Source organism: Apteryx mantelli, chromosome 19, assembly GCF_036417845.1.
Source record: "Apteryx mantelli isolate bAptMan1 chromosome 19, bAptMan1.hap1, whole genome shotgun sequence".
Lineage (NCBI taxonomy): Eukaryota > Metazoa > Chordata > Aves > Apterygiformes > Apterygidae > Apteryx > Apteryx mantelli.
The window spans coordinates 13,091,220-13,106,221 of record NC_089996.1 but is presented as its reverse complement, the minus strand read 5'-3'; the positions used below and the strand labels follow the sequence as shown (position 1 = coordinate 13,106,221).

At 47.7% G+C, this 15,002-nt stretch overlaps 1 protein-coding gene across 1 annotated transcript in view; it reads right to left on the bottom strand.

Annotated features, from left to right (window-relative positions):
- The window catches only part of RHBDL3 (rhomboid like 3), a 64,943-nt gene that overhangs the window by 30,028 nt on the left and 19,913 nt on the right, over positions 1 to 15,002 (bottom strand). Inside the window, 1 exon segment of the mRNA XM_067308323.1 lies at positions 11,891 to 11,980. Coding sequence (XP_067164424.1) covers positions 11,891 to 11,980 — 90 coding nt within the window.

The window sequence follows — 15,002 nt, the reverse complement described above, 5'->3', positions numbered from 1 at the left end:
AATCAAGGAGCTGAGCCGGTCCTGCAGAACCTGCTTCCCCATGCATGACAACAGCAACAGCACACTCGAAACGCTCAAATCCCTCAATTATAAAAGGGGAAACTGACCTTCACTAGATGCTTCAGGTATTTATCCATGACGATCGCAGTAACAGATCGCGGCCAGTTGTCCCAGCCAAGCAAGCCCAGCCGAGTACCTTTGTCTCACGGAGAGGGCAGGCAGTGACTGACGGCCGGCAGCCGGCCGTGCAGAGCCCCACCAGGTCCAGCCCCACAGGACGCGCTCCCTAGGCCAACTCTCCCAGCAGCCAAGTCAGCCCAGCGGCTTCCTTCAGCTGGGTTACTTCTGCCTCTGCCCATCTACTTGGGCAGACAATTGCAACACAACTGGCGCAGGGACCAGCAAGACCGTTTGCCCCCCTCAAACAATAGGACACTAACGGCAATTTCATGCAAGGTTTCCTCTGCATTTAAATGACTATCACCCTTAACTCCCTTGATCCTCAAGCAGGCTCTTAAGCAAAAATGTAAACATGTTAATGACCATAGCAGCCATCTGACCCAGGATACTAATTCCTCAGCCCCAAACAAGCTATTATTTGCCTATTCCTTCTTTGTTTTGGAGCAAATGTCCCATCAAGTGAAGATACCACAGCAAAATGGCAAGACAAAAAATAAGGTGAGCGGGCCACAAATTTTGACAGAAATAGGAAGGGTAGTGAAAAGAATATGAAATCTCAGATTATTCCTCCTCTTTAATTAAAGACACATCAGCCATGGCTGAGTGAGTAAGTAGGGTGGAGGCTGATGCTGTGGGCAGACAATGGATATCTTGGGAAAAGGCAGACGCTTCACATAATGCAGCCGGCTGCTCCTCTCCCACATGGCAAGCAGTCCGCTGGGGGATGAGAGCAGCTGGAGAGTCAACAGCTGAACTGGGCATGAGGTGGGAATCCTTAGTTGGCTTGGGATTGTAGAACTGTCCGAGGAACAAAGAATTTGCCACCTCCCTTGGTTTCCCACATTGTAGGGGCTTTGTCTTGACATGAGGAAAGCCATAAATTGCCTTAGCAATGGGCAAGGCCCGGAGCAACCTGATCTAACTCGGAAGTTGGCTCTACGTTGGATCACTCTCTTCGAACCTAAATTGTTCTAGGGTTCAGTGGCGTCCTCAGTTCTGGGAGAGACTGGCCTGGCAGTCAGGCTTTCTGGCACTGACACCAGTTCTACTCCAGACTAGGAGGCAGATTCTGCAAATAAATAGTCTTAAGCTTCAGCTTCCCCTCTTGTCATGTGGAAATGACAACTCCTGCCTTATCTCCCACTGGAGAGGAGCTGTCAATAGTAGGCCTGCTTCTTGTTCACATGTTGGTCTCTTCCCACAACCGCTACTGGAAAAGTGGAGTTAATCACATGCGAAACCTCTTCATCTCAGAGGATTTCAGATGCCAGCTTTGGTCCTTGCTGGATTTGAACTCAAACCATTAGATGGCACAGTCTCTGCAATCCAGGGAAACGAACATGCCTTGAAAACTCCCAGACCATCTCCAGCCTCGAGGGTCACCTTGTAGTTAAATCAAGAGTCTCCAAGTCAATACATTGATCCACAGACTCCTAGTCCAAGCTGAAAAAACATCTAAGACAGAAACTGAAATCCTCCGCAAGATAATTGTACATCATACCAGAGCCCATTCCCTTTCCCCAGTCTCTGGAGGCATGCTGGGAGCCAGTGAAAGCCCACCTGGAATTTTATTTATTATTATTATTATTATTGTATGTGATGGCAGGATATATAGCATTTGCTGCTTTGATGAAGATTAAAGGAATGACAAGGCAGAAGATCAAAGCCTGCCTTATAATCCAAATGAGAGGGCAAAAAGCAGGGGCTGTTGTAACAGGAGTTTCATCACTGTCTGCTGGTGATGACCTTCCCAGTAGCTTAAAGATCCTGCTCTCTCTTCTGATAGCAGGAGGTGAGTATGAGAGAAGAAACCTTGATCCAGAAAAGACGAAGGCCAGCCTTCTCCAAAAAGCAGTCAAAAGTAAGATGCCCACTCCTCCATCTCAAAGTCCAGTCTCTCACTATTAAGAGAGTCACCTAATCTGAGCCGCTTGAACATGTGCAGCAAAACATTAGCACTGGCTCCACTGACGCACACTCTCTTCCCCTGTAAATAATGAATTTACCTACCACTGCCCAGACGGCATTAAGTGATTAAGGGCTCTCCAGCTGTACTTTTAGTGCGTGTTAGATTGCTTTGACCCGAGGTGAACCTGAAGGCTGGAAACACCACCCAGCTCTCAAAAGCCAGGTCACATGTAAGCACTGAGGAAATACCCTCACTAACTCACCAGGCAGGGTCCCCGCACAGCACCCACTTCCTGGGGAAGTGGCTGTGAGGAGCACAGAGCACTAACTTGCTCAGCACTTGCTTGGGCAGAGAGGCATTTGCAGAACAGATGGCCCATCACCTGGCATCGGGTACGCCTCTCTGCGAGTGCAGCACATGGCTAAGTGGAGCTGGAACTGGTCTAAGATTCCCTTTTCCTCGAAGACCAGAGTAGCCTCAAGGGCTGGGCTCATGAGCCAGCTGGCCAATCTGTAGAGGCATTTCTGATCTAATTTATTTCTTCTGCTGTCTCAGGCGCAGAGACAAGGAAGGGACCCACATTACTACCATCTGCTGTTACCTTCTGCAAAAGCACTTCATCTAGACAAGCAGTGGAAGCACTAATTGGACATGAATAGGACAATAAAAAGATTCAGGAGTGCACCACTGCTCAGTTGTTAGGCAGACAGGAAAGATGGCTTTGGGCTCAGGTTCAGTTCTTAGTACTGCCAAGATTTGCAGAGTGAGCCCAGGCACCTCTTGCAGTGCCTTGATTTCTCCATCTGTAAGGTGGAAGCGACATATCTGTGCCCATGTGATCCAGCGCTGCGAGGGCTGTGGAGCGCTTGCAGAGCCTGACTGGATGATGGTTACAACAGCAAAGGGTGATTAGTGAGCCATGAGACCAAACAACACAAACAGAACTGGCCTTCTCCCAAGGTTTCACATGCAGAGACTTATCAGCCTTTTCAAAAGCAAATCCAGTCAAGGCTGAGTCAGGGGCCCAGCAGCTGGACTCCACGTTGGTCCCCTGCCCTCACTTTCCCAGTTCTGTAGAGGTTTAGATCCTGATCCAAGCCACCACAGTGCTACAACAGGCCAAACAATCTTGCCTTCAGAGACCCATGGAAGTTGTGACTCACAGCTTGCTGGGGAAGTCTATCACACCCAGCTGGCTACCCTAACCCATGTTTCCTGGCTCCAAGCACATTTTTAAACATGAATCTCTCCCATATCCTTCCTCTGCCTATGGGTTTCTTGCTGCAAGTCCATGCTAAGGCACTACAACAGGAAAGAAGGAGAGAGCCGAGATACACTCACAGGACCTGTCGAACCAGCTTTCAGTCCTCTGCTGTCTCGATGACCCACCACTCTGAGCAATCCCACTGCATCTCTCCCGATCAGCCTCCTGGCAGGACACTCACACGAATCAGCCTCCAGTCTCGGCTGGGAAATTGGATTGAACACAGTGTTCAAGCCACCCGGAACTAAATTATTCAAAATATGCCACTGTGCTGGCTTTGAAGCCAAAGCTGCTCTCCAAAGAGAAGCCAGGGTAAATAGAAGCTCCATCAGCAGCAGCACTGATGATGAAGGAGATGCGGCACTGAAAATGAGGGAGATAATTACACGATTAACGAGACAGTGTGGATGGCAGGAGATCCCCTCCATCCTGCCGCAAGTCTTAATATGAAGAGACATGTTTATAGACTGAGCCTTCTCCAGCTCTGCTTCTTCCTCTTCTATTATTTATGCAAGTGCATTAAGTTTAATGGAAAGAAGCTGAGGCACTCTAGAAAGGGATTTTATTTTTTTAGTGGAAATACATTCTTTAATCCTGATCCAGCACTGGGCACATTGCACGCTTTGCTGGATAGACATCCTCAGCTGCAGCAACAGGCTGGACAGGCAGGGCAGGTTAAGGCCCAGACTGACGAGTCATAAATCTTGCATTACCAGCCCAACTCTGGTGCTGACTAACTGCGTGACCTCAGGCATGGCTGTCTCTCTTCCCATGCTCTGCTTGTCTGGTCTAGGTCTAAAGTTCCACTCGTTGTAAAAAACAGGACCTTAATACTAGTACGGATTTCTAGGTGTTACTACAATAGACAGCAGCAGCAATGAATGAAATCTCTTTGAGCATGTTGAAAACCAGAAGAGACTCTGCAACTTACTGAACTACTGGCACATTTCTGAAATTGTAGACAAGGTAAAGCCTCCAAGACATCACGTAGTGACTGCCACAACCAAACCCACTCTAACAGTTAAGACCTTTCCTAAAATCCTGAGACAAGAGGTTTAATGCTCCTTCCAGATCTTCTTGTCAGCACTGGCCCAGACATTGTTATATGCATATATGCCCAATCTCTCGCTCTCCCTTTTGAATTCCTCAAGGTTTTAGGGCTCAGAAACCTCCCGAGGCAATGAGTTCTGCAGTCTAATTAAAATAAAACCCACTTTTCATTTGAATGGTGCAAGGCATCAAATATCAAAAGCTGAACACCAGCAAGATCTCTACTACCCTGATGCCCAATATTCTCATTTGTTACCACCACCTAATCATTGTTTAGGACTTTTCAGTTGTTTTTTACTAGAAAATCTCAAAATTCTGTACAAACATTAATTAAATCTCTCAAGGCTTCCACATGGTAAGGGGACATAATGGGAAACCCCCTTCCTTCCCAGCTGAAATGCAATACAGTCTGGGTGGATTACTGCATTTATTTGGGTTATTGCATTTTATTTTGAAGGCATAACATCAACAGAGTCAACCTCACAGTCTGGAGACAAACAGGCTCTAATCACTAGTGTTATGAGGAAATTAAAAATATATATATCAGAATAGCTGTTCAGTTGGAGCTTTATTTCACACCAAGCTCCTGCAGTCAGGTTCCTGCTTACCCCCAGGTTAACTAAATGTGGACAAGCATTTCTGGAAAATTCTCCACTACTGACAATGTCTCCTGTTACAGCAGAGTCCCTGCTGGTACAGACAAGGCAGCCAAGTTTCCCCATTCAAACCAGGCTTTTTGTTCAATATTAGCTAGAAAAAGCAGCATAGGCAGTACCGATGCAAAAAATGTCAGGAGTAGTCAAAATGTTTCTGTTCTGCATTTGGACAAAAGCCCAATGAACTATCTCTATCATATGATGATGTACACTTTCTGTCCCAATAGTAACTCTGGAGGACATGACCCAGCACCTGCTAAAGTTAGATAGTTTTGAATCAGCAGGTCTGGATAACTTGTATCCAGCAGATTTTAAAAGCCAACACTAATACCAATTTTCTGCAAGTCCAGGAACACTGAGGGAACATCAAAATCCACCTTCTACCTTTCTTCCAGCTTTGAATCAGCGGTGCAGCCTTTCCTGCCATGTTCCAAAGCTCCAGGGCCTGTCCAAGCGCAGTGAGGGATACAGAGAGGCACCCCCAGCACTCCCAAAACTGCAGGGCCATGACAAGAATTTAAAAGGACAAGCAGGCCTGTCAGCCTGATAGCAACCCAGAGCAAATGACCAGATGACTGATACTGAGTAATGTGTAATTAAAGGAGGACTGGTCTAATATCAGTCAGCAGGGGTTACAGAAAATAGATTATATTAAACTGATACAATTTGGATGAGAATATAAGCTTGGTGCAGACTGTAAGATGAGATCATCGATATAACCAGTTTCTGCAAGGCATCTGACATCACCAGACAACATTGTATTTCAGGACTTACAGGGACACAAACTCAGCCTGACACACATTCAACATGCTAAAAAATGGCTATTTGACAGGTCTCAAAAAATAAAACTAATCTATAGAGCTACCATCACATGGAGATGTTACTAATGGGGTCCCATGAGAATTCACTCTTGCCTCCGGACTTGCTAGAAAGTATAAGATAACTGTGCATAATGCTCACAATGAGCAAAAGCAGCAAGTAACGCAAGGACAAGCTGGGTCTTTTAGTAAAGCTGAATGCTTGCAAACAATACATATTGCTGTAAAAACAAATAGAAAGCCATGTGGCCAGGAGCCAAGAATGCCGGCCAGCATACAGGATGGGGAATGCCATCTTCAGAAGCAGACACTCTGGGGAAAGAACCTTGTCATTTGTTACTCTGACTCTGAGTGCTCTCAAGGTAACACTGCCTTCAAAAAAGGAAATGAGACCTGCAGGTTTGTAAATGAGGTGACATTACCTCTGTCTTTGGCACTTCAGTGCTACTAGTATAGTCTGACTGGCTCCACTGACAGGATCAATTCATTTAGCTTATGAAAGGGAAGGTTAAGCAATGACTTGATCACTGTCCAGAACAACCCTCACGGGGAACAGGAATTTGGCAGCAGAGGACTCTTCGCTCTGACAAAGGTATAACCACATCTAGGAGCTAGAGGTCGAAGTTGGACAGCTTCGGATTAGAATAAGGTGATTGTTTTTACTATTAACAACTGAAACAGCACACTTACTTCATCAGAAGTTTTTAAATTGAACTGTAGGTTTTCCTAGGAGATGAGGTAGGGCCCAGGAGAGGCAGAAGTCCGCTCAGAAAATCCTCTGGCCTTCGTTATGAGAGACTAGACAATCCCAGCAATTCTCTTCTGACCTGATTGCAAGGCCTCAGGGCTTAGAAAAAAATAAACTAAACATACAGTTTTAAAGCTTCAACTAACATCTGCCCTAACACATGTATGACAAGAAGGTCCAACCTATACTGGGATCCAAACCATGCTTCTGGTTAAAACAACCACCGCAGAGCAAGACTCACACTAAACAGACTGGGAAGCATACTGAACTTGCACTGATTCTTACATCTGGCTTTGCTCAGCCATGGGGACTAGAAACTACCGAAGAAGCTCCTCTGCTTTCCAAGCTGAACTGGACTGAATGGCAACGTCAGCCTCACAAAGAGGAGACAGAAGTACCACACGAGTCCCTGTGACACCTCCCGGGTACCTGGAGTTACGCTGCTACGACAGAAGCACCTCCAAGTACTTCAGACAGGCTGGTTCTACAGGGAGCCCGGAGCTGGCACCATTAATTATTCTTATCTGTATCATTTAACACTTGAGAGCAAGTGAGTAAGGGTACCAGGAGGGACAAACACAAGGCAAGGGCACAAAGTTTCCAGAGTTCTCTTCTCTTTGACACAGTTTGTCAAACAGACACAAAACTTGTGAGAAGTTTTAAGGCAAATCATGATTTAATGAAGACTCTACTCTGCAACAGGAATGCAACTAACTTCATTGAAGGAAATGCTGTCCAGTTCATTCTTCTACAAATATATTTTTATACTGTCTGCCACAATTTAAACCAAAACAAACCAACCAACCTAAAATGATCCATTCAATCTGCTTATTTGAGTGATTATTTTGTAAACACTATTCCAGATCATTTATTATTCACATCCCCCAGCACCTCCAGTCTAGACCCACAGTAGGACCCAGCCTGCTGGGCAGATCCATCCCTCACAAGAGTGTTCACCAAGGACCCTGTTAGTGCTGAAACCTTGGTCCTGGTGCCCAGCACAGCCCTGCTCGGGGTCTGCTGCTGCTCCTTGCAGCATTAACACTCCAAAAAGTCACAGATCCTGCTGCTCCCGTGTCTCAAACACCAACACAGGCGCCCCGTGAGGCCAAGCGGACTCTGGCTTCACTGGTGAAGAAGTGCAAAACACAGGAAGGAACACGTAAGGCTGAGCTGGTGCAGGAACCTGAGCTCCTTTTAAAGGGCTGCTGGAAAGGTCAAGTAACTTGCCTGGAGTCACCCAGGACGCAGCTTCCCAGCACAAGCCTCACAGCTCGAGCACCGAGCAGTTCTCCTCGCAGGCAACCGCAAAGGCAGCGCTGGCCTTGGGCTCCAGCCAGCTGTGCCCTGCAGGTCTCACGCCACAGTGTGGCCCGGGCACGGTGAATCAGGAATCCCCTTTACACACTCACCAGCCTGACAGTAAACTGCACCACAGCTCGGCTTGAAATTCCCTTTTCAAACAGCTGTCAGGGGAAAGGCTCCTTCCTGCAGCACTGACAAGTCCTCACAGAGTCCAGCCCCGGCTGAGCGCTATCAGGGCTCCTCGTTGCCTCAGGAAGAGCAGTAGGTACCCCCGTCACAGCCTCCCACACGACAAAGCGCTTCTCCCGTCAGTCAAACCCTTGCTCACCCAGAGAGCCACTCTCCTCGCCTGCCTCTACCGCATTTCTGCCTCCTTTACTGAACTAATCAGGTTTCTCCTGTGTACAGGGCTCACACATGCTTCTAAAAGTACCTGCTTCCTCTAACAAGCCTGTGTGCTCTTCCCGAACTCTGATATTCCCCTTTTACTTGAACAAACTGGTCCAAACGTAGTTTTGCCACTCAAAGGCGCAGTCCCACGGGCACCCACAGGCAAGCAGACCTCCCTGTTAGTTTTCCTGCCACGCTGCAGCAGAGAGACCTGCTCCTTCAGTAGGCCTGGGTGATAACTGCACGCTGCCAGCATGGGTTTGAGCTGTAGGGCATGAGGTGTGCAGCAGGCTGTGGGATCTTCACCGAGTACCGTGGGTCCATGTTGCTGTGTCCCCACCACCAGCACAGGGTCGTGGCTGCATTGAGACTTAGAAGCGACAAGCCCTGGCTACTGCCATTCACAAGCTCTATTTGCTGGGAGACACTTAAATCACATATCCAAGTGCAGAGATGGCTTTCCAAAACTGATATGGTCCCAGCACCAAATGGCCCAAATGCAGCTGATTAGAAGGAAGCAGAGAAGTCACAGGTAACAACCATAATTAGAGAGCTACACATCTTCAGAGAGAGCACGTTACGTTCCTCAGGAGTGAGAACTTCAAAGTGCCTCCCCAAGGAGTCGCCTGAGGGCTGCAACAGCTTAAAACGAGGGGAAATGAACCAGGAGGGGAGGCGGAAAGACCAGAGAGAAAAGGAAGGCTAGCAGACCCCAATACTCTTCCTATTCATGTACCAGGCTGCATCTCCAGGGAGGAAAAGAGGGCTGGGAAAAAGTCTTCTCACCTGTAGCGTGTAACTAGAGAGAGAAAGCCACCCCAAAGAATCCCACCAGCCTTCCAGAGGGGATTAATTAGCCCATCAACTGGGCCAACTTCTAGCAGAGCATCCTCACAGAGCGCACTGCAGACTGCTGCACGTCGGATGGCTGCGGAGAAGGGAGCGCAAAGGCACAAAGGGAGGGCTGCGGACGGGGCCGGAGGAGAGGACAGTCCGGACTGGCTGAGGGAAGCCTGGATGAATGGAGAAAGGCAAGCAGGGATGTGAATGAGCAGAAGGTGATGAATGGTAGTGAGGGCACAGCAGTTTTACATGGGGCAGAGAGCAAAGACGGACCTGAATGGGGAAGAGTGAAAGATGCTGCTTGAATGGAAGGAGAAAGAGGGAGGAGAAATGAAGCAAAGAGAGAGCGGAGTGGCACAAAGTGAAACAGCGCAGACAGAATAGCCTCCCACGTGGACTCGACACGGCCTTGGAGAGAAAGACAAGTAACACAGCATGAGCTTTAATCCACAAGCAGAAAAGCTGCCCAGAGCAGACAGTGTTACCATCTTCTGTCCCTTTATAATCTCTCCACCGTCAGGCACCTTCTCTGCTCCCAGTCACCAAATTCTCATGAACCCAGAGCAACTCGAACAACAGCCCCAAAGGCCACCCAGCCCCCATTAAAGAGACTTGTAGCAAAACTGAGCCAAGGGCACAGAAACAGCTGATGGGATGAAGCACCTTGTAATTACAAGGGGGCAGCCTGCGAGATGCAAGTGCAATGTTGCCACAAGTGTGGGATAAGATGCAGTTTACATGTATAACATTGCTTATCATCAGTGTTATTTACAAAACTTTTCACCCATTTCTAAAGCCAGGATAAATTCTTCAAAACAAAACTTTTCCAAGCAAAAACCTGGAGATTTCAGTCACACCAAAACTTTCTTGTGAACTTGTCTTAGTTTTGCACATTGATTGTTTAGAAGAAATTCCTCCAAATTCTACAAGCTCAGAACACCAGGCATCACCATTTTCAAAATGTTTCATTAGAAACTTTTCATTTGATTTTTTTTTTTATGTTAAAAGTGCCCAGATGATTTGGCTCAGGTCTAATAAAATATTTTGCTGAAAGGGAAACATAACACATTTTTCCAATTCTGGGGAGAATTGCCAACAAAACTCTCAATCCATTATTCACCCACTTCCATCCTTTTCAGTGCTGGGGAAACTGAGGTGCATAGACAGGAAGCAGCTTATTCAGGGTCTCAAAGCTCACTGGCAGAGCCAAAAACTGAATCAACTCCTCTCCCTTTCAGGTGTGCAGGTTTAGATAGGTCAAGGCATCAATAATTCCCCTAGGTCTATCAGTCACCCTCTACGTGATCTTGTGCCAAATCTTATTTTCCCAACTGCAAGGCAAAAGATACAGTGACTCACCCTGTGAGGGATAGCATAAGGCCTTAAATCATGGCCCTTTACTTCATGCTCAGAAAATCTTCCATATTTGTCAGAAACAACCTTTAAAAGCTAATTCAGTTTCTGGAGCTCATAAATAGACTCCACTGTCACTCCAGCCAAAATAAGAGGTCAGAGAAATAGAGCAGAAGGGAGAACACGGCCCTCAAAAACAAATACAATGGAAAGGAAAACAAATTTAAATCTAAGACCTGACTCTGCTCTGCCTTTTCAGCACATTGTGGAAGTCAAACATTTAAACTGTTCTTTAAAGTGTTGCTAGAGGAACAATGAGGGGTCCATGTGTGCCTCAGCTTGAGGCTCTGGTTCTGCCTCTCTTGCTTATTTGATGCTTCTTGCACCAACCACGTTAAAGATCAGTGCAGCTAATTTTAAGCAAACAAAGGCAAGCACCCTGGAATCAGAGCACAAGAAGTGACTCATCTGAGAAAAGATGAGAGTATTTTTATTTTTTTAATGGAACAGCAAAGGAGCTCCTGAGAGATCTGAGCTGATCATCAGTCCATTTCAAAGAGGTCCATAAATGTAGGACAGGGATTTGGGAACTGGCCATTAGGAATCAGGTCTCTAGGACATACTGCATTTTGCAAGGATAATTTGTGCTCTTCATGATCCACAGTGGTACCACCACTGTCAGCTCAGTAAACAGAGTGCCACTTTATGCATTAGGAAACCAAAGCAGAGAGGCCAAGTAACTCACCCAAAGATGCGAGAGACTTAAAATACTACTGTAGCTGAGATGAGCTGCCTGTGCTCCAGCCACCCCATGAAGCACTCCTACACTGCCACCTAATAACTGACCAGTAAAAATTAGAAAGTGCCAATTGCTAGAGGGGAGATTTTTAAGGAGGGGTCAAGAAAGAGCAAAGGTCAAAGCACCTCCAGGAAATGCACTAAGCTTGGTGATATCCACAGGCAGCAAGGAAGGATGTACAAGCGAGAGTTTCTTCTGGGAACAGCAGTGAGATGAAGGGATCAGTGCGCATGTGCGTGTGCACACACATGCAGGTATACACACATGCAGGTGGCACAGGGGCTGCGAGGGTCTCTAGAGGGGCTGCCCTGCCAAAGCTGACAAACTGGAACATTGCAACTTTGCAGCACAGTTGAGCCCAGGAAGAACCGTAACTGCAAATAGAAGAGCGTCTTGCTCTTCCATCTGCCAGACTGGACTCGGGCAGATCACGTTACATATGGGACTGGGGTGAAGGGAGAGACGATATGAATCATTCTCAATGCAGTGAAAGGAACGTACGCTGTGCAGCTGCTGCAGGGCGAGCAAGCCCTGCCTAACAGCACTAGCTGTCGCTTTGGGTTGAGAGATCATACCATTTCAGCCTCCTTCCTGACTTGTATTTGAGCTTCATCCCATCAGCTTTCCTCTTCCTTTAGTGCCTGCCTGCAGGAACAACTAGTTCCCTGGAAGAAATCCAAACATGAGAAGAAGTTACATGTGCCTGAGGGAAGTGACAACCCAAGGCAGGGCACTGCTAAGTCTACAAGCATTCAAGCAGGGTCAATATCTACTTTTTTTTTAAAAAAAGGTGCTATTCAGAAGAAGGATTTACTTAGATGGGACAGGTAGAAGCCCAGGGACCCTGTTAAGAAAGGCAGCTGGCAGGAAAAGCCCCTCTTCTTGGGGTGACTTGAATCGGCAGCCCCAGGAAACTGGCAACCATTCCCACTCTATCAGACAGACCTACGCTGTCTGCAGCAGGGAGCCGACAAGTCATCCTTCTTCCGGAAGGGGCTGCTGGAGCACCTGCTGGAAGGATCAAACTGTCACTCCCTTCCCCATCCCGCAACCAAACTGGGAAGCCCAGTTCTTTCCCGGTCCCCAAATCTAGATGTCCCATAACAGACAGCCACGGCAGAGCCACAACCACAGGCTGATCAGTCTTCTTATGCAAATGAACTCGGGGTAATTGGGACAGTTACAGTAAGCTCCTGACAATGTTTGGCTTTGTACACACCAGCAGCAAACATCAACTGAGCTGCTTTCTAAGGATGGGGGGTGACGGGAAGGCTGGGCTGAGAGGCAGCAGCTCAGCTTCTCAGAGGGATGATGAGGAAGGGAGTCCTGTTTAAACCTACAGATGCTCTCGGAAGGAGAAGCGTAGAGCTGATGGCAAGGAAGGCGACAGACGCTGCATATAAAAGTCGCTGGCTGGAAGCCTCAAAAATATTCTGGAAAGTGTGGCCGCTATGGCAGATCCACGGAGCTGTCCCCTGCATTACAACCTTCATCCCATAGACAGAAAAACTTCCGTAGCATTCGTCCAGCTAAGCATCTCAGTCCACAGGATTCAGACACCCAAGCAGAGCTCCTACACGAGCCAAGTCTGGACAGAGCACAAACGCCCCGTCCAGAGCAACCGCAGGCAGCCTCCAGGCTGCAAGCGCACAGTGGCTGGCTCTGGCTCAGTCACTCCAGCCCTGATCGCTCTGTCTCTTGGTTATCTCAGCATGCTTCAGCCCCATGAATCTCATATATATGCTCTACTTTTGTTGTAGCCCTCCAGGGCCCACGCAGCAGCCGTGGAATAAACCTAAACAAAAAGCAATCGCCCCCTTAAATCCTGTCATGCAAACAAGACCCTTCCCACCCATTGCCACAAGGGCTGAATGGAGGGGGACTGAACGCCCCCCGCCCATCGCTGCCTGGTGGTCTTTTTGTCTCGTGACCTTCCCCACACAAACACAACCCCACAACAATCAGACAGGCAACACAATGCGCCAGCGCCGGCTTTCCCAGCCCTTCAAGACAAGCTGGGGAGGGAAGGGGGGGAGCGCTGGGGAGAGTTGAAAGGATTTGGGGATGAGGAATGGATGGGATGGGCGAGGAAATAACAAGCAGTGCTTTAATTTATACATGCACAGTCTCATGAGCCAGGATAAAAATAGTTTTAATGAAAGAAAGAAAATTGTTATCACAAATGGCTTAAAGTGACAGGGGAATACCAGCCAGTGGAATTTTCACTTAAAAAAAAAAAATAAATAAATCCAGCAATGCTTCTAAACTTTGTGATTGTCTTTTAACACTCCCTCCAAGAACCCCACAAAATTAAGCCCTTTGGTGTAAACTACTGGATTTGCTCCATCTGGACTTGGCTATCTTTGAGACTTAAAGTTTGAGACAGATTAGATTCAAGGCTTTCGTTTAGACTGAGAGAAGGAATAAGACATTTTTGCAACAGCTCTAGCTAGCACCAACACACATAGAAATCCTCCCCGGTGTGATATCCTCAAAGCACAGAAAGTTTCTGCCAATCTGTCCTAACTATGAAGGAAGAGTCATCAGACATGCTACTGGCAGCAAGGAGTAATTGTGCCTCCAGGCCCTGGATTGTCCTTGCAAGGCAAAGGACACCCTTTGGTTACTGCAGGACACCTATCACCCTTGTGAACAGTAACAAAGGTCTCCTGGGACTTGTTAGGACCTGATGAGGGAGCAGGTGAGCAGAGGATCAGCAAGGTAAGGGGAAACTCCTACCTTCCTAAATGCAAAGGGATTCCCCTGTGTTCCCTGTACACATACAGAAAAAACACAGGCTCCACAGGTGGCAAACCAAGTGAGTAAAAAGAAATATCGTATCTCAGGCCCTGGACTCAGTGAGCATAGCGTGGCCCTTGGCTACACTCCAGGACACTGAAAAAACAGACTAAGTATCGTTACAAGCGAAGGAGGCTGTGCTTTTGCCAAGAGCTAAGATCTGTGTCCCAGGAAATCCTGGCAGCCGAGGCGGTAAAGGAAAAGCAAGCAAAGCTACAGGAAAGCACTTGTGTGATTTACGGATACATTAGCCACCTAGGGAGCATGTTACAGTAAGATGAGAAATGACTTCTCAGCTCCTACTGCCAGCACATCCTGCAATGCTGTCATCGCTGCCCACATCCCTGCTTAAAGTGCTGTGTCTGCAAGCAGAAACCACCCAATGAGCCAGGTATGGAATCACCCTGCCATGGGATGATGCAGCTGATGTAAAGAGACTAAAAGTCTTGACAAAGGCCACAAACAGTGGCTGGGTGCAGGGGAGGCCTGTCCCAAACCAAGTACGCAATGCACCAGGCCACGACTGGCCAACCGCCCCCGGCGAGCAGGGAATGGAGCTGCCACCAACTCTTGCCGATGTCCTGACATGAACTGGAGCAACTGGAGGAGCAGCAGCACTGAGCCCACACGCAACTGGCAAACGTCCCACAGCAAGGATACCCGTCTCCTGTCAATCCACTCCAGCCTTAATCCTCTGCGGAAAGATCCCATCAGCACCATGCTAAGAGGCAATCTTTCAAGCCAGACACTAACAATTAATGACAGCAAAGACGAGAGAGGAAGGGACAGATGGAGAACAGATATAACCAGGCTCTGCTCATCACACTGAGCTACTTAGAGGAGCTGGACAGGAGACATGTAGGCAAGATTTTTAGCTTTGCTCAGCCC